Source organism: Coturnix japonica, chromosome 8 (genome assembly GCF_054131305.1).
Source record: "Coturnix japonica strain WE chromosome 8, WE-NBRP24, whole genome shotgun sequence".
NCBI classification, from domain to species: Eukaryota; Metazoa; Chordata; class Aves; order Galliformes; family Phasianidae; genus Coturnix; species Coturnix japonica.
Genome location: NC_140670.1, coordinates 9,058,833 through 9,081,750, shown reverse-complemented (window position 1 = coordinate 9,081,750; position 22,918 = coordinate 9,058,833). Strand labels below are relative to the sequence as shown.

The 22,918-nt window shown below is 46.8% G+C and overlaps 1 protein-coding gene across 6 annotated transcripts in view; it reads left to right on the top strand.

The window, feature by feature from the left end:
- Window positions 1–22,918, top strand: part of JMJD1C (jumonji domain containing 1C) — a 163,088-nt gene that overhangs the window by 8,976 nt on the left and 131,194 nt on the right. For 4 of the 6 annotated variants that reach the window (XM_015866212.3, XM_015866214.3, XM_085554003.1 and 1 more), the window contains exon 1: window positions 4,187–4,587. The exons of the other annotated variants lie outside the window; for them this stretch is intronic. In XM_015866212.3, the coding sequence (XP_015721698.2) occupies window positions 4,438–4,587 (150 nt within the window). In that variant the 5' untranslated portion in view covers window positions 4,187–4,437. Of the gene's footprint in view, window positions 1–4,186; window positions 4,588–22,918 lie in introns of those variants that run through there. 6 annotated transcript variants of the gene reach the window in all.

The window sequence follows — 22,918 nt, the reverse complement described above, 5'->3', positions numbered from 1 at the left end:
TCCACTTAGTCATCCATCTTTCGGTTATTCCTCGTGTTACAAACAGAAAGACTAATGTGGTGGAAGGGCAATACAAGAATGAAACAGCAAAGGGACCAGCACAAATGGGATGGTACTTCAAAGGAACACAAAGGTGCTCACCTGTCTCTAAAGATCACGAGGGATCTCCAACCAGAGATCAGTGGCAGTCAGCCCTTAAATGGGGTCTAAGACAGATGCAGACAGACTCCACCTCTTCTGCTCACACAGCTGGACTGCCTTCACAGTGCTCCCAGGGCTGACTCCTTTCCCCAGGTGCTCAATCAGTGGTTCAGGCTGTGACTCAGCAGATACCACACACCTCATTAACTGAAAGAGAAAGAAATGCTAGAGTCAGAGCATGTTTTGTTTTCATCTCAGTTGCAAATTCACTCTAAAAAAACCCCGCAGCATTCCATATCGTTGTCAGCACTGATAGAGCGGCACCATGTGAACTGCAATGTTTTCTCGTACAGATGTGGTTGGAGCGATTTGCAAATACAATAAGCTGAAATCTTCCTCCTTTGTGTGCTGTAGCCACAGCTAGGATGACATTGAGGAAGTCCTGCAGGCAATACCTGGGTGTGGAGAGCGGTGGTGTATTTACCTGCAGTGTAAACATTGCAGTACATTTGCAGCCCTTTTAGAAGTAAGAAGTCTGATGCACAGGAAAGGATCAGGATTGGTCAACCAACAGCTCTGAATGCAGCTGCAGCTGTAGACAATCAGAGATAAGCAGTAGTGAGTCACTGTATGGGATGTTAGTGGGAGAGCTGGGGATGTAATCCTACAAGACCCATCTCTTCTGCGGTGCATCTTTGTGCTTTTTGCATTTCCCTCTGCACCTGCATTGAATAGATACCTTAAAGGTTGTGTCTGTAATGTCGTTTTCCTTTCCTTGGTGAATTTTTGTTGCTGTGGAGTGGAAATAGCCATTTCTAAATGAAGTGTTCATCTGTATGCAGAAGGTGCAATTACTGCCAATACAGGCTGTGTTGTGCTTCAACTTGAAAGTTAGAAATAGCTCCTTGTAAAGATCTTAATTTTGCAGCTGACCTATGGATATAATATCAGGGATGGAGGACTGAAAATATGTGGGTATAAATAAGTAATTTAGCAGTCTGTGACACTTCAAGGATGCCATTAGTAACGTTCCATGTATGACAGCTTTTTAGGTGATAGAATGCCCAGCTGAAGTGGGGTAAATAGCCATAGAAGATATTTGTTGGAGATAGAAACAGCACTATTAATGTCTTTTCAATTCCAGCAAAAGATGGAAGATGCTGTGATTTCAAACTCATGGAAACAGCTTTTCTCATTGCTTGAAAGAATAGAAGAAAACTGATTTTTTTTTTGTATCCCTCACTTTCCTATTCCTATCCCTTTATGGCAGGACAGAGTTGCTTCCCTCAGGTGAGCTCAGGTGTTAAATGTTGGTTATATTTGGGTGAGAAAGGATTGAGCCAGCAAGCCGTGTCTGGCATCAGTGTCATTTTTGGGATGGATGACTTTTTTTTACCTTGCCTTCTAATTTTGGTATCTGAGTCACTCAGTTGTGGCACTTAGTACTGAAGTTGTACTAGTGCTGGATGTATGTGTAACAGGAGAGTTTCCTTTAAGAACAGCCCCCTGCCCTGGGGCTCAACTTCAAGCACTTCAGACACAGGATGCTGAGGTGGGAGGTGGGCTGAGAGGGGGAGAAGCACCCACGGAGCAAGAGGAAATAGTTCTTGATGTCTGAGATGTGGCAGGGACTGCACAGAAATGGCAAGAGCTGGACTGAGTTTGAGTTGGGTTGTGCAGAGAGAGGGGGTATGGCTGAGCCTGTTGGGTTTGTGGGTCTGATGCTTGGCTCAGAGTCCCCACAGCTCTGGAAATCTGGGGGAAGAAAGAGTATCTTCCCAAACAAATGGTGATTTATTTATTTAGTAGGGAGGAGCTGTAGAGGCAGTGAAGTGCAGTAATGGGATTCCTCCTGATCTCTGGATTTTGAGACATTTCACTTGGATTTTGTTTAGTATTCTCCAAGCTTGACAACTTTGGCTCTGTTTTGGTGTTACCGGTCTCTGAGTGCTGCTGATATTTAAAGTCTTCAGTACAAGTATTTACATGAATAGTGGTCAAGGATTTAAAGGAGGTAATGCTTTGAAAGGGGGTGATTATTGATCGGTCTGACTCCTGCAAAGGCTTCTGAGGCAGGAAGAAATCCTAGTGTAGTGTGATATAATAGAGCACAGAGTATTTACAAGCTGGTCTCTGCATCTTTAAGGCTTAGGCCCCAGCACAGCACCATTGCTTTAAGTTCTGCTGCAGATGGAGGCTGAGCTGATTCATCTGCATGCTGAGCACTCAGTGCTCTTGCTGTTTCCAGCTCTATGAGGAGATGGATGGTAAAAAGAAGGAAGCAAAGAAGGTGTTGGGAGGTGCGCTGCAGAGCTGGGCAGAGGGCTGGATGGCTTTGCTTGGCACCTGGAGTTAATGACATTAGTTCTGAACTATGCTGGAACTTTATTCTGGTGTCATTGCTTTGAGAGGTGATGACACCAGATTTATTTGGAACAAATAAAACAGTACTTGATTCTTAATACTCTGAAGTATTCTCGTTTTCATAGCACTCTATGATAAATTCCCCAGCTTAGCCAGTTGCAATCACGTAACTCAGCTTTTTTGGCATATTTTATGGTTTGTTGCACATTAATGTAATCTACTTAAGTGTATAATTCAGTAATAATCTCAAATTACTCTTTGGCTAAACAAGAGGGAATCTAATAAAACTATAAAGACTTTTGATATGAGTAATACTTATTTGGTTGCCCTCGTAGCTGCTTTTAATACTTGTTATTCATAAAGTGTTCCACACTCATCTAAGTGTCATTTTGCTCATTCTGCAGGTTTTTGCTCAGTGGTTTCATTACCTTCAAATGAAGGGCTCATTTTGCTCAAACATGATGTGTTTTAATTCTGCAGGTTCCATAGGATGTATCTGTGCATCCTCAGTCCGGTGCTGCCGGGCAGCTCTGGGTTCTTACCTTGTGTTATATCTTGTGAGATATTCTGATACTCCTTGTTGTTCTCTTTCTTTAATTAACTTCTCTTGGACCAGAAGTTATTTGTTCAACTGAAAAATAGGGGCATGTGCTGGGCTGGCACTTGTGAATGATTGCTCTCACCTCACAATCTATTTTTCAGTAAGTGCACTATTCAAATTTGCTTTCCAGCATTAGATGAGAGATCATTAACCTGCCCTATTGAAAGCAGGCATTCCAGCAGAGAGCAGGAGTTCAAAAGAGCTGCTTTGCTTGATATCAAGCTGGAAAATACCTTAAATTTCAGTCTCAGTGTTACTGCACAGGCCAAGTAGAACAACAACGAATTGAGATGAACCAGTGTGTAATGAGGCTGTGCGTTGTGGCAGGGTCTGAGCGCTGAGTGGAGGCACGCTGTGCTCAGTGCCTGACGGTGGTACTGGGTGCTGTGGGACGAGGCGATCTGAGTGCTGGGTGCTGTGGAGCTCGTGCGTTTACCAGCTTGTGAGGGATAAACGTTCCCGTACAGCTCTGTGCTGGCAGTAAGGAAAGATGGATGCTTGGCCGCTTAGATAACACACATCTAAACTGGAGGGAAGAAGAGGCAGTGCAGCTTGTAGATCCAGTCTCGAACTGGAAGCCGTGATTCGGCTGTGCCAACGGCACCTGGGCTCCCGGTGCTCGGCTCCCAGAACGCCGTACCCGAGCCCGGTGTCTGAGCTCCCCGGCACCGCTCCTCCATAGGAAGAGAGCGAGGCGCGGGCAGAACCTCAGCAAGGGGCCGTGCCCGCGGCCCTTTTGCGGGGCCGGTCCCACGGTCCGCCCGGAGACCGGCCCTGCGGCGCCACCGCGTCCCCGCTCCGCCGCTCGGGGGGACGGCGCAGGGCCCGGGACGGGACGGGCCGGGTGGCCGCACCGCCCGCCTCTCCCCGCCGTGCAGGTGCCGGCTGTCCGGGCCGTGCGGGGCGCCGAGCTGCCCCCGGGAGCCGTGAACCCCGCAGGGTCGGTGCGCGTGGGCCGAGCCCCGCCGGACTCTTTGCCGCGCGGCGGCCGTTCGCCCCCTCCCCGCGCGCTGCCTGGCGGAGGGAGACGGCGCGTGGCGCCGGTCGCCATGGCAGTGGGCTGCGTGGGCGGAGTGGTCGGGGCCGCAGCGCGGCGGTGAGCGAGCGCGGGAGGGAGGGAGGGAGCGCGCGCCCCCGGCCCTCCCCCGCCCCGCGGTGTTTGCGTCGCGCTGCAGCGGCGGAGCGGCCCGGAGCGGCCCCCGGCGCGGCCCGGCCGAGGGGCGCGGACCCACCGCGCCGAGGGAAGAGCCCCGCGCTGCCCCCGCCGCGCGCCATGGGCGGCCCGTAGGGCGGCGGAGCGGGCTCGGCGGCGGCGGCGCTGCGCGGCGGCCATGGCGGTGGCGGTGGAGACGCGGCCGGAGCTGGTGGGGAAGCGGTTCCTGTGCGTCGGCGGCGGCGAGGAGCCGGCGGAGAGCGGGCGCTGGCGGGCCGGGGTGATCCGCGCCGTCTCGCAGCGGGACTCGCACAGCCCCGACCTGGCGGTAAGCGGGGCCGGGGCGGGGGGGCGGCCGGGCCGGGCCCGGCGTGACACGGCCCCGCGGCGGGAGGGCGGGTGGCGCCGGGCCCCGGCGGGCGCTCGGGGAACGGGGCCGAGCGCGGGGAGTTCCGCACGGGGCTCGGCCGGGCCGAGGGGACGCGGCGGCGAGGAGGGACGAGGGAATGTCATTGTTCCGCTCCTTTTATGTCCGCTGTCACCGCGCGCTCCGAGGCGCGAGTACGGGAGCGGGGGGCACGGCCGCCTTTCCCGGGGGCAGCCGCGGAACGCGCGGTCGGTGAGGCGGCGCCGTGCCGTGCCGTGTTGTGCTGTGCTGTGCCGTGTTGTGCCGTGCCGTGTTGTGCTGTGCGGGCTGCGGCGTCTCGTTCCCCGCTTTTGTGTCGCTCGGCGCTTCTGGAAGCGCGGTCGCACGCACCGCTGCGGACGAGATCGGGGCGCTGCGTGTGCCGGGGGCGCTGCTGTTGGTGTGGGGCCGTCGGGCGAATGGCCCCGGGGGTTCCGGGCCGCCGCTCCGTGTGCCGGGCAGGGCTCGTCGCGCTCCCTGGGGCTCCGGCTTCCGCACGGCCCGGGCTCTGGGCTTTGTTTGGAACGCAGAATGTGTGCAGCACCTGAAACGCTGCTGCTTTCCTGGGCTATGCTGTGGTTGTTGGTTGTTTCCTCGCTCTCCAGATGTAACTCACGTTGCCCGTGGCCATCAGTGCGGTGCCCTGTGTCTCAGCTTTGGCTCTTTTGAGTGTGGCCCTCAATACTTTGTGGAGCCTGCTCTGGTGTTCTCACAGGGCAGGATTCCCCACGGCCCATATACAATAATGGAAGAGCTTCATAGTGGGCAGGGAGTTATTTGCTGGTATTTGTAAGGCAGAGCCGTAATTTGTGAACTCTACGGGTAGAGGTGCTGTAAGGAGGGCTAAAGGGAAGGGCACTCAACCAGAGCGTTTTGGGACTGTGCCTCCAGCTCAGCAGGTACCAGGTACCGCACTGCTGCCCACTGTGTGTGTGTGCTGCTCTTGCAAACTTTGGTGGCCCAGTGTTCTCCTCCAGCACTCTTCCCTTACAGGCTGGTACCAGGCTTCTGGAGCATCGCAGGGCACAACGTGTGGCTCTCTTGTTGGCCTGTTCTCTGTCCCCAAGGCAGAAGCAGGTACAAATCATAAAGGGGGGAGGAAGCTGTGATGAGGCTTCTGTTGACAACAGGTAGTTTCCTGGGTCAGGCTGTCCTTCTGCACTAGTAATTAATCTCTCTCTAGTTGATATTTGTCAATGTGAGCAGCCTCTTCCCCTGCTCCCCTGTGAAGAACAGTGGCATTTTCCTGTCAGGCCTGGTTCTATGTGTAATGTCTGTGAGAGCTGCTCCAAGGCATCCATGGCTTCTGTTTTTAGGTGGCCATCCCTGTGAGCAGCTCCAGACCCTTCTGCTCCTCATTACTGGAGTGAAGTGGTAATTCCTGCTGGCAGTTTCACTGCAGCCCAGGGGCTTTATATCAGAGTGCCAATAGGCTTCTGGTCCCTCTGAGATGGATGGCCTTGATGGAATTACAGACAGTGCCCACCTCTACAAGGAGGGCATTTCTGAGGCGGTTCCAAAGCATCTGGTACTGAATTACCTCTTCATTGTGGCTTCATGAGCACTGCCTTTTGGTTAGCCCTGTGTGGGTATGGAGAGGTGATGGGAAATGGGGTGGGTGGTGCATAAAGGTGGGGTTGGGGGTGAGAGAAACAGCTGAGAGCTAACAGAAGCACGGGTTGAAGTGTCAGCGTTTGGAAATGGGTATATATGGACTAACAGTTCTGTGAATGTGAAGAATCTTAGGGATGTGTGGGCAAACTTGGAAGCAAGTGAGGTACTTAATAATGGTAAACAGCCACTGGGCTTCATAGAAGCGCATCTGCAGGAAACCAAGCCTTGTTGGTTGTGCTGGAGCAACCCATTGCATCTGGAGCTCCAGATCTGAATGCTGGACCACCCGCTCTGTGGGGCAGCAGGCACATGGAGGCTCCAGTTGTGATATACTAAGTGTCAGGGCTGTATTTTGATAAATACTGGAATATTTTCATAGTTGAAATTACTGTCCTGGTAGGAAGATGAAGTCAGTTACTTGTTTTTGTCTTCCTAAGATGGCTTTCTTATTCTCTGCAAGCATGTTAAGCAGTTGTTCCCTTGCAATGTAACTTGTATGTTGTCTTTGGCTTTAAAAACAAAACAAAACGACCTTTTACAAAGACAGGAAAATGCTACTTTGTCTCTTCTCTTGTTTTATGGAAATGTCGGTTTACCTGTTGGACACTCCTATGGGGAACATGGTGTGCACATGAGTGCTTTTGGTTCTCCTGGAGATGAGTGCTCTTGCTCCTAAATGCTGGAGCCCTTCTTGCTTGGGTTTGGAATCCACGCCTCCTTCTTAGTCATCCAGTAGTGTGTGCCGATCTTTTAAAACACATACTTGCTATGCAGGTGCAATATGCATAATTGAACCTGGTGGTTTTGTTGATGATTTTCATGGTCTGAATTGCATTGTGTTAGCTGGGCCTCTTGACCTTCATTCCTGGTGCATGAAGAGTATTTATTTAAAAGCACACAAATAAAAAACCACAGGCCAATAAAGTTTTATTTAAATACACATCTCTGTATGTCAGTAGCTACTGAAATATATATATATATTTCATATATATACTGATATATGAATATATATATGATATATATATCACATATATACATATACTGATATATATACACATATATATCATAATACAATATATATAATATAATATATTTTATATATATATATATATATATATATATATATACACAGAAATATATATATTTCAGTAGCTACTGACAGAATTCAAAGTACTTTTCTGCTTAAGTAACAGCAAATGTTAGTGGAGGTAGCCAAGAATTGTATTTCTCCTTACTGCTAAGTGCCTGGAAAAGGCTGCGTGTTGCTGTGATGGCAGCGATAAGCCAGAGCAGAGAAAGAGCCGGCCAGGATGAAGGAGGAGGGGCGCTGCCATACGATCCCCTGCTCTCTGCTGTCCTGTAGCAGTTCCTTTCTAGGGCACAGGTTGGAAAATGCCTATTGAGTCACTTCTGCCAAGATTTGACGTGGTCATGGCTGAGAGAATTTCCAGTATTGCACTTAAAAAGTGTTAGTTTAGTGGAGTATGTGTGTATATATACTTACATTTTAAATCCATTTAATTATTTTACTTTTTGGAACTACTTCAGAGTTCTGTTACCATTCATGGTTTGCAGCTGCATATTGAATATACTCACATATCCTGCCCCTTTTGGAGTTTTTTTGCTAGCCTAGGACATGGGTGAGAACTTTCATTTTTCAGTTATCCCTTTCCGCTGTGATAATCTTTCTGGTTATGGGATCTGGAAAATAGCAGCCTAACCACACCTCTCTGTGTATTTGTTGATTATACAAAGGGCAGCTCTCAACTGAAGTTTGGTGATTGCAGTGTGGCCTTGTCACACAGTCACACGACTGTGCTTCTGCGTTATGCTTCTTTCCTGCCATACGTTGATTTTAGGGCACTGTTTTGTGTGTTCCCCACTTTCCTTTCACTAAGCTACTATTTAAGGAGAAGCTGAATGTATTATTATTATTTTAATGTGTTTGAATTATTCTGTTTCAAGACAAAATGTTTTTCTTGTTCCCTATTTTAGAATTACATGCTTAGCAGCTCTTACTTGTTAACCTTGTAACATACTGAAGGATGCAGGAACGTCTTCCAAAAATATTCCACAGAGTAAATAAAGAAGTATGCTTTAATGTAGTTGTGTGTAGCTTGGTGGTGGTTAGGGGGGTTTAAAAATACTGCATGCTTCTCTGCTAGCATCTGGGGTAAAGATGAAGAGCAAGTTGTTGGTGAGGATCCTGTCACGTTATTTACTCCAGCTCTGGGAGATGATGCTAAAAACATGCCAGGGTTTGTCACATCACTGCTGCCTCTGGATCCAGACAGGGGATGTTGTTGCAGGATGTGTGTTGCGTGAGTCCTGACTTTGGTTTTGAATGAGACTGAAAAAGCAAAAAGTAACAGCAGGGATTTAGATGATTTTCAGTTGTTTCTACTATTCTGGATGAGCGCAGAAGCCAAGCAGAGCTTTGTGCGTTATGGTGCGTATCAGCTGGGCAATCTTTTCTTGGCTCAGCAGTAAAGAAAACTTCCTGTTTCCTCTCTGTGTTTCCAATAAGATTGAGTTTGTCATCCTGTGTCTGTGAATGTCACCTCATCTGTCTCCCAGAGTTAGTGCGGTTGGTATCCAGTTTCCTGGTAACCTCACAAAAAGATCAAATGCGGGAGCACTCCTGTGAAGCCAGCTGTGGGGCTCAGTGCTTTGTGCTGCCTGTGCCTCTCCTGCTCTTTGCTTTTGTACTCGTTGGCTTTGGGACATGGAAATCAACAGATAAAGAAACTGCTGCTGGTGGATTTTGAGGGTTTCTTTGAATGTCAAGATTGCAAACGGAGTTTAGGTACCATAATTTAGAGAACAGTTTAATTAATTGGTTTGTTTATTAATTTAGTTTCTCAGTAAGTGGTGGTGGATGAAATATGGAAAAAGGAATTTGTTCCTGTACTGAAATCTTCCAAGAGACATTCAGAGAGATGCATTGGGTGCGTTGTTCATCCAGAAAGCGGTCATCTTACAAATAATGTATTATTCCTCATTCACATTACGGACTTTAACTCCTGAACTTCATGGGAGCCTTTAGATGCCTGTTAGAAGGGCTGGTGCACAGCCATCTTAGGGCTTTTACAAGTGAGTAGTCACTTGGTAAGGAGCCATTCGTTCTGTGCAGATGCCGAGATCTCAAAACCTGCTAGAGAGCAGCAGGACTTAGATGGCAACTTAAGTGATGGGAAAGTAGCACTTGTAAAGTCTGTGCAAAAGTAAGCTCAGCTGCTTTGCAGCCCTGCTGTTGGTGAGCTGCAGACATGCTGAATTCTCACAGCAGTCCTGGAGCTCTGCTGGGGTCAGAATTGAGCTTCCATTTCAGTAGGACTTTTGCTTCTTCTGGAAGAAGATCATTGCTGATGGCCTAATAAGTTTGCCTGAAGTTGACAGCAAGGAGGCTGTCTTGGAAGAGATTTTTATTGCCTAGTTTCATGCCGCGAATGCTGCAGCTGTGATTTCCATCCTAGCTTCAGTAGGAGCAAAGGCATGTGTGTCATCCATCTGATCCTTCTGGAAATTACTGTGTTCATGGCTGAACTAAAGCCACCTTACTTCACTGTAGTGACTTGTTCAGAAAGTTGCTGTCCTTAATTGATGTCTTATTCTCATATACCATTTATTTTCACTTCGTATGATGGAATAAGAGCTGGGGAACAAGAAGAACCTCAGATCTTGCTGTATTTTGCTTTATGGCCTTATTTGGAATATATATATATATATATATATATATATATAAGTGAATGCATATAATATATGCATATATTTCTGTCATGGTTTAATAATTTTGTAATTTTTGCTATCAGTATTCCACATCATAACATCATATAAAGCATGAATAATTTTACTGAATCTGCAACTTATCAGAAGAAGACTACATCTCCCAGGGAACAACACGATAGGTCACGGGACCTGGACTCTATATTAACTCTGTCGCAGAACAGACTGACGTCTTTCGAGTTCTGGCGTTCAGGGGAGTGTGTGGGAGCCTTCAGCCGTTCGCCTAGATTCACAGTAGGCCTCTCGGTTACGGGACTCATTCTCTCTCCTATTTTGCTTGATTCGTTAGCTCAATTTCAATTATATTGTATTATATTGTGTTATCCTGTATTTCGATATAGTATTTAGTAAATAAGTGTGCCTCCTTAGATCGTTGCCGCTGTTTTCTTTTCCTAATTAATTTTTTTCCTTTCGGCCTAGGGCCCCTCCGGGGCCTACGGCCCCCTGTCACGGACGCAGGTGGATTTTTAGTTCAAACCGTGACAGATTTTGGTGGAGAATGCGGGCAAATTGAGTTGCTGTTTTTCTGTGTTTTCTTCTGTTGCTCTTTTAGCTTTTAACAGAGCTACGAGTTTTTTTCCCTGTTAAGGAGCTATCTCGTGTTTGCGATTCTGCACCTGCGAGCTTGACCTTGAAAGTCCAGGCGGACTGCCAATACTCCGGTATATTTTATAAACACTGCTGAGCTTTGTTTTCTTTTACTTTTTTCTCTCTATTGGAGGAAAAAAAAATGTTTTCTCTACTAAATTTGTTTTACCAGGGACTGTGTGCCATTGGTTCCTTTTTTGAGACGCTCCGAACATATTGGGCCATGTTTAAGCTAGCCACTTTTTCTTATGGAGCTATACAATTGTATAATGGATTGAAAGCATGGTTAGCAATGCTCACTTCGTATCTGTATACAGCTCCAGAGGGAGCAACTAATGCAACTAATTATACAGAAATGGTGATTTTTAAGCGTGCTCCTCTTTCTTTCTATGAATCCTTTATGCAGTTTTTGAATGATCAGTGGGTCACACTCTTAATCTCCCTGATCTTACTGTTGATTATTGTAATAATCTCACTCAGTATCTGGATTTATAACATCCGGAGGAAGTCTTCCCTAGAACCAGAGAATACTGAGTGGCAGGGAGTGTGGAGAGGCTTTGAAGAGATTCTCAAAGGACAGACATCTTCAGTGTTATGGAGCTTCACTCCTGAACACTTGAAGAATCCTGAGAGTTTGATTGCATATTTGAGGCAGGAATGTTGTGGCTCAGGCAGATCTCAGGAGGCACAAATGATTTTGGGCCTAGCTAATGCTTATCGGGCCTTAGTCAATACCATTCCTGAGAGGGAAGTTTTAGAAGCTGAGAGAGAGAGTCTCAGGGCCGAGAAGGAGAGTCTTAGAGCTGAGGCAGAAAAACTTTGGACTGAGAAGGTAGAGAGAGAAAAAGCTTTTGAAGCTGAGAGAAAAGATCTCCTGTACCAACGAGACTCAATCTGGTACGAGAAAGAGAGTCTTAGAGCTGACGCAGAAAAACTTTGGGATGAGAAGGTAGAGAGAGAAAAAGTTTTTGAAGCTGAGAGAAAAGATCTCCTGTACCAACGAGACTCAATCTGGTACGAGAAAGAGAATCTTAGAGCTGACGCAGGAAAACTTTGGGATGAGAAAAGGTCCCTGCAATCCCAACTCAACACTCTCCAGTCCGAGCACAGCGCCCTCCGGTCCGAGCACGACACTCTCCAGTCCGAGCACGGCGCCCTCCAGTCCGAGCACGACACTCTCCAGTCCGAGCACGGCGCCCTCCAGTCCGAGCATGACACTCTCCAGACTGAGCGCGATGCCCTCCAGTCCGAGCATGACACTCTCCAGACTGAGCGCGATGCCCTCCGGTCCGAGCACGACACTCTCCAGTCCGAGCACAGCGCCCTCCGGTCCGAGCACGACACTCTCCAGTCCGAGCACGGTGCCCTCCGGTCCGAGTACAGCACTCTCCAGACTGAGCGCGATGCCCTCCGGACCGAGCACAATGCCCTCCAGACCGAGCACAACACTCTCCAGTCCAAGTATGACGCCGTCCAGTCTGAGTGCGGCACCCTTCAGGCCAAGCATGATGCCTTCCAATCCAACTGTGATGCCCTCCAGTCCGAGCACAACACTCTTCAGTCTGTGCATAATGCCCTCCGGTCCGAGCATAACGCTCTTCAGACTGAGCACAATGCCCTTCGGACCGAGCACAACACTCTTCAGTCCGAGCATAACACTCTTCAGACCGAGCACAATGCCCTCCAGACCAAGCTCAACACTCTCCAGACTGAGCGCGATGCCCTCCGGTCCGAGCATGACACTCTCCAGACTGAGCGCGATGCCCTCCGGTCCGAGCACGACACTCTCCAGTCTGAACACAAAGACCTCCAGTCCAGGTACGACAATCTCCGGGCAGCGCGCAGCGCCCTCCTGTGTAAGCACAACGCTCTCCAGTCTGAGCACGACGCCCTCCAGTCTAGTTATAACGTCCTCAGGGCAGAATGCGACACCCTCAAGTCTGAACCGTATGTACTCCAACTTAACCAACCACCGGGGGCACCAGATACAATGTTGGTTGCCCCTGTAAGAGGGCGAAAAACAAAACGAGTTTCAACTCAGATAGAGAAAATGCAGAAGGAGTTAGAAGAGCGGAGGGAGTTAGGAGAGCAGGACTCAGGAGAGCAGGGGGACTCAGGAGAGCAGGGGGACTCGGGAGGTCAGGGGGACTCAGGAGAGCAGGAGGAGTCAGAAGACCAGAGGAAGTCGGCGGAGCAGAGGTTGTTAGAGCAGTATAAGAAGATGTTAGAGGAGGAGAAGAAGTCAGAGGAGCAGAGAAAGTTAGGAGAGAGAAAGTTAGGAGAGAGGAAAAAGGAGGAAGGTCGCCTGGAGGAAATAACACAAGCGTCAGAGTCAGGGTCAGAGTCAGACGAGGAGCCAAAAGCTAGATTTTCTTTACGAGAATTTCTCGAGTCCAAACTTATAGATGGGGCAGCCTCATCAACACAGCTGCCAACATTAACACCTGGGACTCTTGATAGAGCAAAAGGTGAGCAAAGTATTACGACCATTATTGATCGATCTTTTAAACTGAGTGAAATTCGAGATCTGAGAAAGGATTTCACACGTCAGCCAAAAGAAAATATGGTCACTTGGTTACTTCGCTGCTGGGACAATGGTGCCAACAGTGCGTGGCTCGATGGCAGTGAAGCTCGCCAACTGGGTAGCATTTCCAGGGACTCACGTGTGGACAGAGGTATAGGCACATGCCAAAATCGGTCCTACACCCTCTGGAAGCGGATGTTGATAGCGGTAAGAGATAGATTCCCCTTTAAACGGGACTTGGAGCCTGAGAAAAAGAAATGGACTGATATGGAGAAAGGTATCCAATTTTTGAGAGAAAGGGCTCTGGTGGAAATGCTCTACAGCCCCCAGTTCAATCGTAACAATCCAAACCAATTACATGATCCTGAAGCAGTCCACGTTCCACGACAAATGTGGCGTGACTTTACAAAGGCAGCTCCAGAAAAGCATGCCAGTGCACTTGCATTGGTATATGGCAAAGGGGAAAGAAAGCCCCCTGTAAATGAGCTAATTAGCAGACTTCAGGAGCTTGAATTATTTATAAGCGCTACAGAAGTTAAGCTTTATACTTCAGCCATTGTCCAAATGGGAAAAAAAATAGTGGAAAGGTTAGACAAAGTGGAGGAAACACAAAGTGATATTATTGACAAATTGGCTAATGTGCCTGATGTAGATGAATCCACGGTGATACCAGATGATGGAAACCAGGATTTCCACGATCGCCTATTGAGAGAGCTAAACAACATGAGTTCCTCTCGACCTGTATCATCGAAAATCTCAACCATAAAAAAGAGACGTCCTCGTATTCAAGCAAATGACAACGATAAGACACCTCGTATTCAAGCAAACGACAATGATAAGACCATACGTTTTGCTTTGTTGTATTTCTTGAGTAATCATGGGGAGGATATAAAGAAGTGGTATAACTCATCCACTTCTGCACTTCAGGCACGAGTGAAAGAATTACAATCCAAAACAACCACCAAGGTGAACTCTTCCAAACGGGGGAAAGTTCCAGTTGCTGCAAGCCGCCGAGGTAAACAATAGAGGGGCCCTGCCCCCAGCCAGGGGGGGGAAAGGGACAATAGAGTATACTGGACTGTGTGGATTAAGTGGCCTGGCACATCTCGACCACAGAAATATAAAGCCTTGGTGGACACTGGTGCACAATGCACCCTAATGCCCTCAAGTCACCAAGGGACACAACCAATATATATCCATGGAGTGACTGGGGGTTCCCAAGAATTGACTATGTTGGAGGCCGAAATAAGCCTCACTGGTAAAAACTGGCAGAGACACCCTATTGTGACTGGTCCAGAGGCTCCATGTATACTGGGAATCGATTACCTTAGGATGGGATATTTCAAGGATCCCAAGGGGTATCGATGGGCCTTTGGGATAGCTGCTGTAAACACAAATGGTGTTAAGCAGCTGTCAACTTTACCTGGTCTGTCAGATGATCCTTCTGTTGTGGGGTTGCTCCAGGTAAAAGACCAAGAGGTACCAATTGCCACCAAAGTGGTTCACAGACGGCAGTACCGCACCAATAGGGACTCATTGCTCCCCATTCACAAGCTAATTCGCCAATTAGAAAATCAGGGAGTGATTAGCAAAACGCACTCGCCTTTTAACAGCCCCATATGGCCAGTGCGTAAAACCAGTGGGGAATGGAGGCTGACGGTAGATTACCGTGGCCTGAATGAAGTTACACCTCCATTAAGTGCTGCTGTACCAGACATGCTAGAACTCCAGTATGAACTGGAGTCAAAAGAAGCTAGGTGGTATGCCACCATTGATATTGCTAATGCCTTCTTTTCCATCCCATTGGCTGCAAAATGTAGGCCACAGTTTGCTTTTACCTGGAGAGGTATTCAGTATACCTGGAACCGTTTACCCCAGGGGTGGAAGCACAGCCCAACAATTTGCCATGGATTGATCCAAGCTGTTTTGGAACAGGGTAATGCTCCTGAGCACTTGCAGTATATTGATGACATTGTGGTGTGGGGCCATACAGCAGCAGAGGTTTCCAAGAAAGGGAAACAGATAATCCAAATTCTTTTGAAAGCTGGTTTTGCCATTAAGCGCAGCAAGGTGAAGGGGCCTGCCCAGGAAATCCAGTTCTTAGGCATAAAATGGCAAGATGGACGTCGTCACATCCCAGCAGATGTGATTGACAAAATCACTGCTATGTCTCCGCCCACAAATAAAACAGAGACCCAATCTTTTCTGGGAGTAGTGGGCTTTTGGAGAATGCATGTCCCAAACTACAGCCACATAGTGAGCCCTCTCTATCAGGTAACACGGAAGAAGAATAATTTCTCATGGGGTCCTGAGCAGCAGCAGGCTTTTGAGCAGATAAAACAAGAAATAGCCCGTGCCGTGGCCTTGGGGCCAGTACGGACGGGACAGGATGTGAAGAACATCCTCTACACTGCTGCTGGAGAGAAAGGTCCCACCTGGAGTTTGTGGCAAAGAGCCTCAGGAGAGACCCGAGGCCGACCCCTAGGATTTTGGAGTCGAGCATATAAAGGGTCTGAGGAGCGCTACACTCCAACTGAGAAGGAGATCTTAGCCGTGTATGAGGGGGTTCGGGCTGCTTCTGAAGTAGTTGGGACAGAGGTTCAGCTTCTTCTAGCACCTCGCTTGCCAGTAATAAACTGGATGTTTAAAGGACAGGTTCCCTCCACCCATCATGCTACTGATGCCACTTGGAGTAAGTGGATTTCATTAATTACTCAACGAGCTCGAATGGGAAAACTCAGCCGTCCTGGAATTCTAGAAGTGATCATGGACTGGCCTGAGAGTAAAAAAATTGAAACACCACCTACAGAAGAGGTATCACGTGCTAAAGAGGCACCACCATACAATGAGCTACCAGAAAACGAAAAGAAATTTGCCCTATTCACAGACGGATCATGTCGTATTGTAGGGAAGCATCGCAGATGGAAAGCTGCTGTATGGAGCCCCACACGACAAGTTGCAGAGGCCACTGAAGGTAAAGGAGAATCAAGTCAATTCGCAGAGGTAAAGGCTGTTCAGCTGGCTTTAGATGTGGCTGAACGGGAGAGGTGGCCAATGCTTCATCTTTATACTGATTCATGGATGGTGGCAAATGCCTTATGGGGGTGGTTGCAACAGTGGGAAGATGATAATTGGCAACGAAAGGGTAAACCTGTTTGGGCTGCTGAACTGTGGAAAGACATTGCTGCCCGAATAAGGAACATTGTTGTAAAGGTGCGCCATGTAGATGCTCATGTGCCTAAAAGTAAGGCTACTGAAGAACATAAAAATAACCATCAGGTTGATCGAGCTGCCAAAATTGAGGTGGCTCAAATAGACTTGGACTGGCAGAACAAGGGTGAATTATTCCTAGCTCGGTGGGCCCATGAGACTTCAGGTCATCAAGGAAGGGATGCAACATATAAGTGGGCCAGAGACCGAGGGGTGGACTTAACTATGGACGCTATTGCTCAAGTTATTCATGATTGTGAAACATGCGCCATAATTAAACAAGCCAAGAGGATGAAACCTATTTGGGGGGAAGGGCGATGGCAAAAGTATAAATATGGAGAGGCATGGCAGGTTGATTATATCACCTTGCCACGATCTCGCAATGGTAAGCGTTATGTACTCACCATGGTGGAGGCAACCACTGGGTGGCTCGAAACATACGCAGTACCCCATACTACCGCCCGAAACACCATATTAGGGTTGGAAAAGCAAATCCTGTGGCGGCATGGCACTCCGGAAAGAATTGAATCAGATAATGGGACCCATTTTAAAAATTCCCTTGTAACCACTTGGGCCAAAAATCATGGCATCGAGTGGATTTACCATATTCCCTATCATGCACCAGCTTCTGGTAAGATTGAACGATTCAATGGGTTATTGAAAACTATGTTGAAAGCAATGGGTGGCGGAACGTATAAAAATTGGGAGAACCATTTAGCAGAAGCCACCTGGTTGGTCAACACTCGAGGATCTAGTAATCGTAATGGTCCTAACCAATCCAGCTCCCTACGTACCGTGGAGGGAGATAAGGTTCCTGTAGTACACATAAAGAGTGTGTTGGGAAAAACAGTTTGGGTCCTTCCAGCGTCTGGAAAGGGCAAACCTCTCCGGGGTACTGTCTTTGCCCAGGGACCTGGGTGCACATGGTGGGTGATGGACAAAAATGGGAATGTTCAATGTGTACCACAAGGGAATTTGATGTTGGGGGAGTGCAGTCAATGATTTTCCTGTAAATATATAGGTAGAGTCTCAGAAAATATTTCAATTAGGTACAGAATAGTTCAATTACGTATAGGACTTAAGATAGAGTGGATTAATGTTAAGGAAACACTTTTTCTCTATATACCTTAATTAGGCATTCTGTAAGCAAGTTTTCCATCTGGACTCTATATCCTGCACTGGCCATGCATGTGTAGAGCACACATGGAAAGAAGTATAAGTCAAAAGGAAATCTGCTGTGGTGGCTGGGAAAGGATGAGTGCACCTTGATGTGGGGGACGCCCTACTAGCGCTGCCTTTCCCCTCTACCGCTGACATGTTTTCCTTTTTCTGGCAGTTTTGCCATTTTCTCAAAATTAATAAATAGTAGGTTAGGTTATAGAGTTTTGTTCTCAACTTAGGGATTTGTATGGAATAAATATAAATTGTTGAGAAAAATAAGGTTGCTGATTATTCACAATTATACATATGAGTGTGTATGTATGTATAAACATAATGTAATGATGTAGAATAAGGGGTGGAATGTCATGGTTTAATAATTTTGTAATTTTTGCTATCAGTATTCCACATCATAACATCATATAAAGCATGAATAATTTTACTGAATCTGCAACTTATCAGAAGAAGACTACATCTCCCAGGGAACAACACGATAGGTCACGGGACCTGGACTCTATATTAACTCTGTCGCAGAACAGACTGACGTCTTTCGAGTTCTGGCGTTCAGGGGAGTGTGTGGGAGCCTTCAGCCGTTCGCCTAGATTCACAGTAGGCCTCTCGGTTACGGGACTCATTCTCTCTCCTATTTTGCTTGATTCGTTAGCTCAATTTCAATTATATTGTATTATATTGTGTTATCCTGTATTTCGATATAGTATTTAGTAAATAAGTGTGCCTCCTTAGATCGTTGCCGCTGTTTTCTTTTCCTAATTAATTTTTTTCCTTTCGGCCTAGGGCCCCTCCGGGGCCTACGGCCCCCTGTCACGGACGCAGGTGGATTTTTAGTTCAAACCGTGACAATTTCTTACTGCTTTTCAGAATGAAGTGGAATGGAGGAACCTGCCTACTTATTTGGGAGCTGCCTGTGTGCATATAGAAACTGATGTTGGTCTGCATGGTGCTTCCTGGGCACAAGAGCTGCAGGATAAACACGAAGGCCTCTAGCTGTACCCTACCATAGCAACATTTTTAGGCATTTTGGAGACTGTGGTTCCACAGACATTTCTCTTGGTGGCACTGCTGGCTTAATTTTTAACCCTGCACAGTTTCCTGGTCGGTTCACCATATGGTGTGCCAGGCGGTGTTGCTGAGGCTGAGGAGGTGGTATGGGATCACCTGGAGGCTGAGGGCGGATACAGCTGAAGCTGGCTGTGTTTCCAAGAGAAGGGTTGTTGGACCCATGGCTTAATGAGGTGGTTGAAAGCTGGCTTAAATCCCTTTGTGAGCATTGTGGTAGCTACTAGATGTCCTAACCATCTCAGCTTGTGCAGGGGTTTTGTGCTGCAGATAGAGGAATGATATTTATTCATACCAAATAAATAATTATTTTGTCTTAATAAGGAAGTATATGTTCAAAATAGCCTGCAACATGATCATCCACTGTCTATTGATGCTATATGTGCTTGCAAAGGCAAGTTCTGGAAAAAGAAATGTGAAATAGAGTCTGCAGAAGAGAAACATAAGCCATCCATATGTTAAAATGCTCACACCTCTGATGCCTCAAGTACAACGTTGTGTATAATGTTTCTGAGTAAATGTGATCGTTGTGCACGTTCTGATCAGCAGTGTATTTACTGTAGATGTTGCAATGCCTGCTGCTAGGCTTTGCTGCCAGGGATGTTGCTGTGTGTGACAGCTCGTGTAGATGCTGCTGGTGGAGGAGTTCAGTTGGCTCACCAGGTTTCTCTTGCTAACTGAACAAGGCTGTTTAATACAATGATCCTTTAAAATCCAGGGATGCTCTGCGAAAGAGAGACAGCTTGCTGAGTCGTTGCCAGGTGGCCCAAGACAAATCTCCTTAGTCCTGCACGTCTGGTGAGGAAGGAAGAGAAAGCTGTATGTTAGAGGAACGTTGGCAAGAGGGGGTTTACTTTGAAGCAGTCCTCCAGTGTATTTCCTTCCTCCTTGTTGTTATTGGCTTCTCTTTCCTGAAATACAGAACTTAAACTTACTACACTCTGCAAATAAAGAAAACAACCCCAGTGCTGATATAAAACAGACAAATGAGTCGTCACAATATTAGGAAATGCATAATGTTGAACTTAGTTCCTCTAGACAGTCTTGTGGGGTTGTTTGCCTGGAGTTTGTCATTGATCTGCAATTCTTTCTGAGGCAGAATTGGAAGGTTTTCATGGTGCAGCCTTGGTCAGCCTTGGCAGCTTCATCATCAGAGGCAAGAGGGAGTGGATGATTGGGGCATGTGGTTCATGGGGAAGAGCTCTATGACTGCTGGGCTTCCAGCTCACAGCGATCAGCAAAGAATTAGAAGGTGATGGGGATGTGCTACCAGTACTTCAGTCAAATACAGGAGCTGATGTGATGGAGGGCTGCATTAGAACCACATCACATGATCCCATGGACTGCCACTGTGACACTTAGCTCTCCTGTCTGTACAACTCTGTTACATCCTGGCTGTTATAGTTGTAGTGATGGGCAGCTTCATCCAGCAGGGCCTTTGGTTTTTATAGCCCTTGCTGGATTTTTCCTGAATGGGTTTGTAGGAATCTGTTTTTCAGTCTTGGTGAACTTTGCATCATCCTGTGGTAAAGATGGGTCAGGCTTTAACTGCACTTTGTTTGCAGTATCAGTTGCTGCAGTTTCATATGTGTTCTAGCTCCTGCGTTGGGTGTACAAGTGAACAGTCATCCCTTATTTGCCTTTTGCACACCAGGGATGATTCTATTAGCTCTGCTCTGCTCTTCCATGCTCCCTTCCTGGTGTGTGTCAGTGTGGCAGCTTTCCATTACTGTTTTTTAACCCAGGAAACCAGGAGATATCCATTCAGCGTGTCAGTCCCTACCAGCCCTCAGTGCCTGCCTGAACCAGATTATTCCAAAGTGCAGTTTGTTTGCATATCTTAAATGGCTGTCTGCAATGAGATGTGCAACTGGGTGTTATTTCCTTCCTGCTGGTTCTTTGGGTAGATTTAATTTCATACTGTCAGGTTGAATTTAAATGTTTTCAGGAAATAAAGTAACATTTCAAATGAGTTTTGAGTCATAAACATTTTCTCCCCTGTAGTATGTTGATGATTTTAATTTCGGTTAAGGCAACCGAGCTGCTGTGGGTTCATTTGTATTGTAATATACCAGGTATTGGTCGAACCTGGATGGTGGTGATCTGTTTAATGACAGTTAAGCAGTGAGTAAAGATTAAAAAATGGGAGGGGAAGGATAACAAAATATTTATGGTTTGCTGCCTGTTAATCTGGGTGGTCTGGCCTAAATATATCTGATCCTCTCGTATACTGTCGTATTTTAACATTGGTATATGGGTCAGAATGTGACATGAATCTTTTTAGACAGTGTCACAAGCAGTTCTCAATCTGCTGGTTAACTTTTCCGTGTAATGAGTTACTTATCAACTTCTGCACGGTGGATTTGAAAAGATAATCAGTTTTGGCTAATGGAAAGAAATGTCACTATCTTTACATGAATGGAAAATGGTTCAGGTGATTTGCTGCTTCATACTGTATTTTTCCTTCAGGTATTTGTAGCCTATATTAATTTCTTCCTTTTGTTTTCTATACGTTTTGACAAAATTTCCTTCTAGTGACAGTCAGGCCCCACACGAGACCAGTCAGGTCTCACATCTCGATAACGTGGCGGCACCAGCTCACCCACCAATGGGTCTCAGATGTGGTGTGTGGAATAGAAGTTGAGCCCATGTGTTACTTTTCTGATAAAATAATGAGCAATAAAAAGCAAAGTGCAGCGGTTTGTATCTTAACGTCATGGAATTCTGCAGCTGTTGCTGTTGTTTTGGATGTAGTTGATACCTCTAGAGAGTTCTTGGGTTGGTTGGCTGGGGGAGAAGAGCAGCAGTCCGTGACTTTTTGGAAGTTGTGCTTCACATTAAAGCAGACTGGCTGCTTCCAGGTGCCTTGAACTGGTGAGGTCAGGAATGTTCAGTGATACATTTGCAGAAGTTTGGTACTTGCATGGAAATAAGCACGAGTTCTATCTGTGTTCTTCCTTCCGTTCTTACAGAAGAGGTCTGTTCAGCATGCCTGCTTTTAAGAAGTGTGCCTTCAGCTGAGCAGAGGGCAATGCACAAGGGTGCAGAATGCGGATTGAAGACTGATTTGGGCAACATTTGGAGAGATGGGGAAGAAAGAATCGGAATTGTTACTATTTTTGCAGAGAACCTTTTGTTAGACATTGGCTGCTCATGCGGTAGGTGCGGACTAAGAAGCAGCTGTGTGTGTGTCTGTGCACACGCAGCCCACTCTGAGTTTGTGCTTCTTGCTGATTGCCCTCGCTGCTGATTTTTAACTAAGGTTGCAGTTGAATTGTGTTAGTAATGAGAGCTACAACAGGCAGGTAGCCTTGATGAGGATTAGTTTATCAGATGTCTGGTAAAGTGCAAACTGACTGCAGCTTTATCCACCCTCTGGCTATTCAGAATCTTTAGAATCTCTAGAGGGTGAGCTTATTGTCTGAACCCATAGACCAACAGAATTAACATTTTCTTTCTTTTTTTCTTCTCTGAGCTTAGAAGAGAATGGCTTCTAACTTAAATATGCAAGTGCGGTACTGAAAGCTGCTTTTAATTAATACTAAGTGCTTTCTTCATCACGTTGCTGCCAACATCGCCTGCAGCTCATACCTTTCTTCTGTAGCCTGCCAGTGGAGCAATGGGCAGCGCAGATTTTGGAGCCCCAGGCATCCTGCAACAGGAGCGGCCTCCTTACCACCAACACAGCATATATCTGCACGTGGTCAAGTCTGAGTGTCTTGCTACAGAACTTGACAGAACCTGTGCATTAGAGTGCGCAGGATTTCACCTGTGTTGTGTTTTGCTGTTATTGTTGGCTGGGAGAAGAGAGCTGGGGTTGTGGGTTCTGTGGTTATGGCATTATAGTGGTGAAGGATGGGTAGCCACTGGGGCTGGCTTCAACTGTGTCTGTAACTTACAGCATTTTGGGAGGTGGGTTCCTGAGGGGAAAAAGCATACAGCAAAAAATGTTCTAAATGTTGCTATAAAAACAAATGACAAAGAAATCTTCAAACTTTCTCATAGAGTGGTTAATAGAATTCCACTTCCAACTCGAAGGCATAGTGAAGGTGCTTAAAGTGAGTGCTGTAAAATAGCATCCATGTGCGCCTTGCTGTGGTCTGTGTTTTTCTTACCTTCTAATGTTAAAAATAGCAAACCTCCAAGATAGTTAACATAAGAACATTGGCAACAGCAAGTGTTAAACAGGGAAAAAAATGTCTTACTGTCATGTAAGCATAAACATGAGATGATTAGGCTGCTTTCCATCTGGATGCTCAGGACAAAATTATTGATATTACTTTTGATCTTTTATCA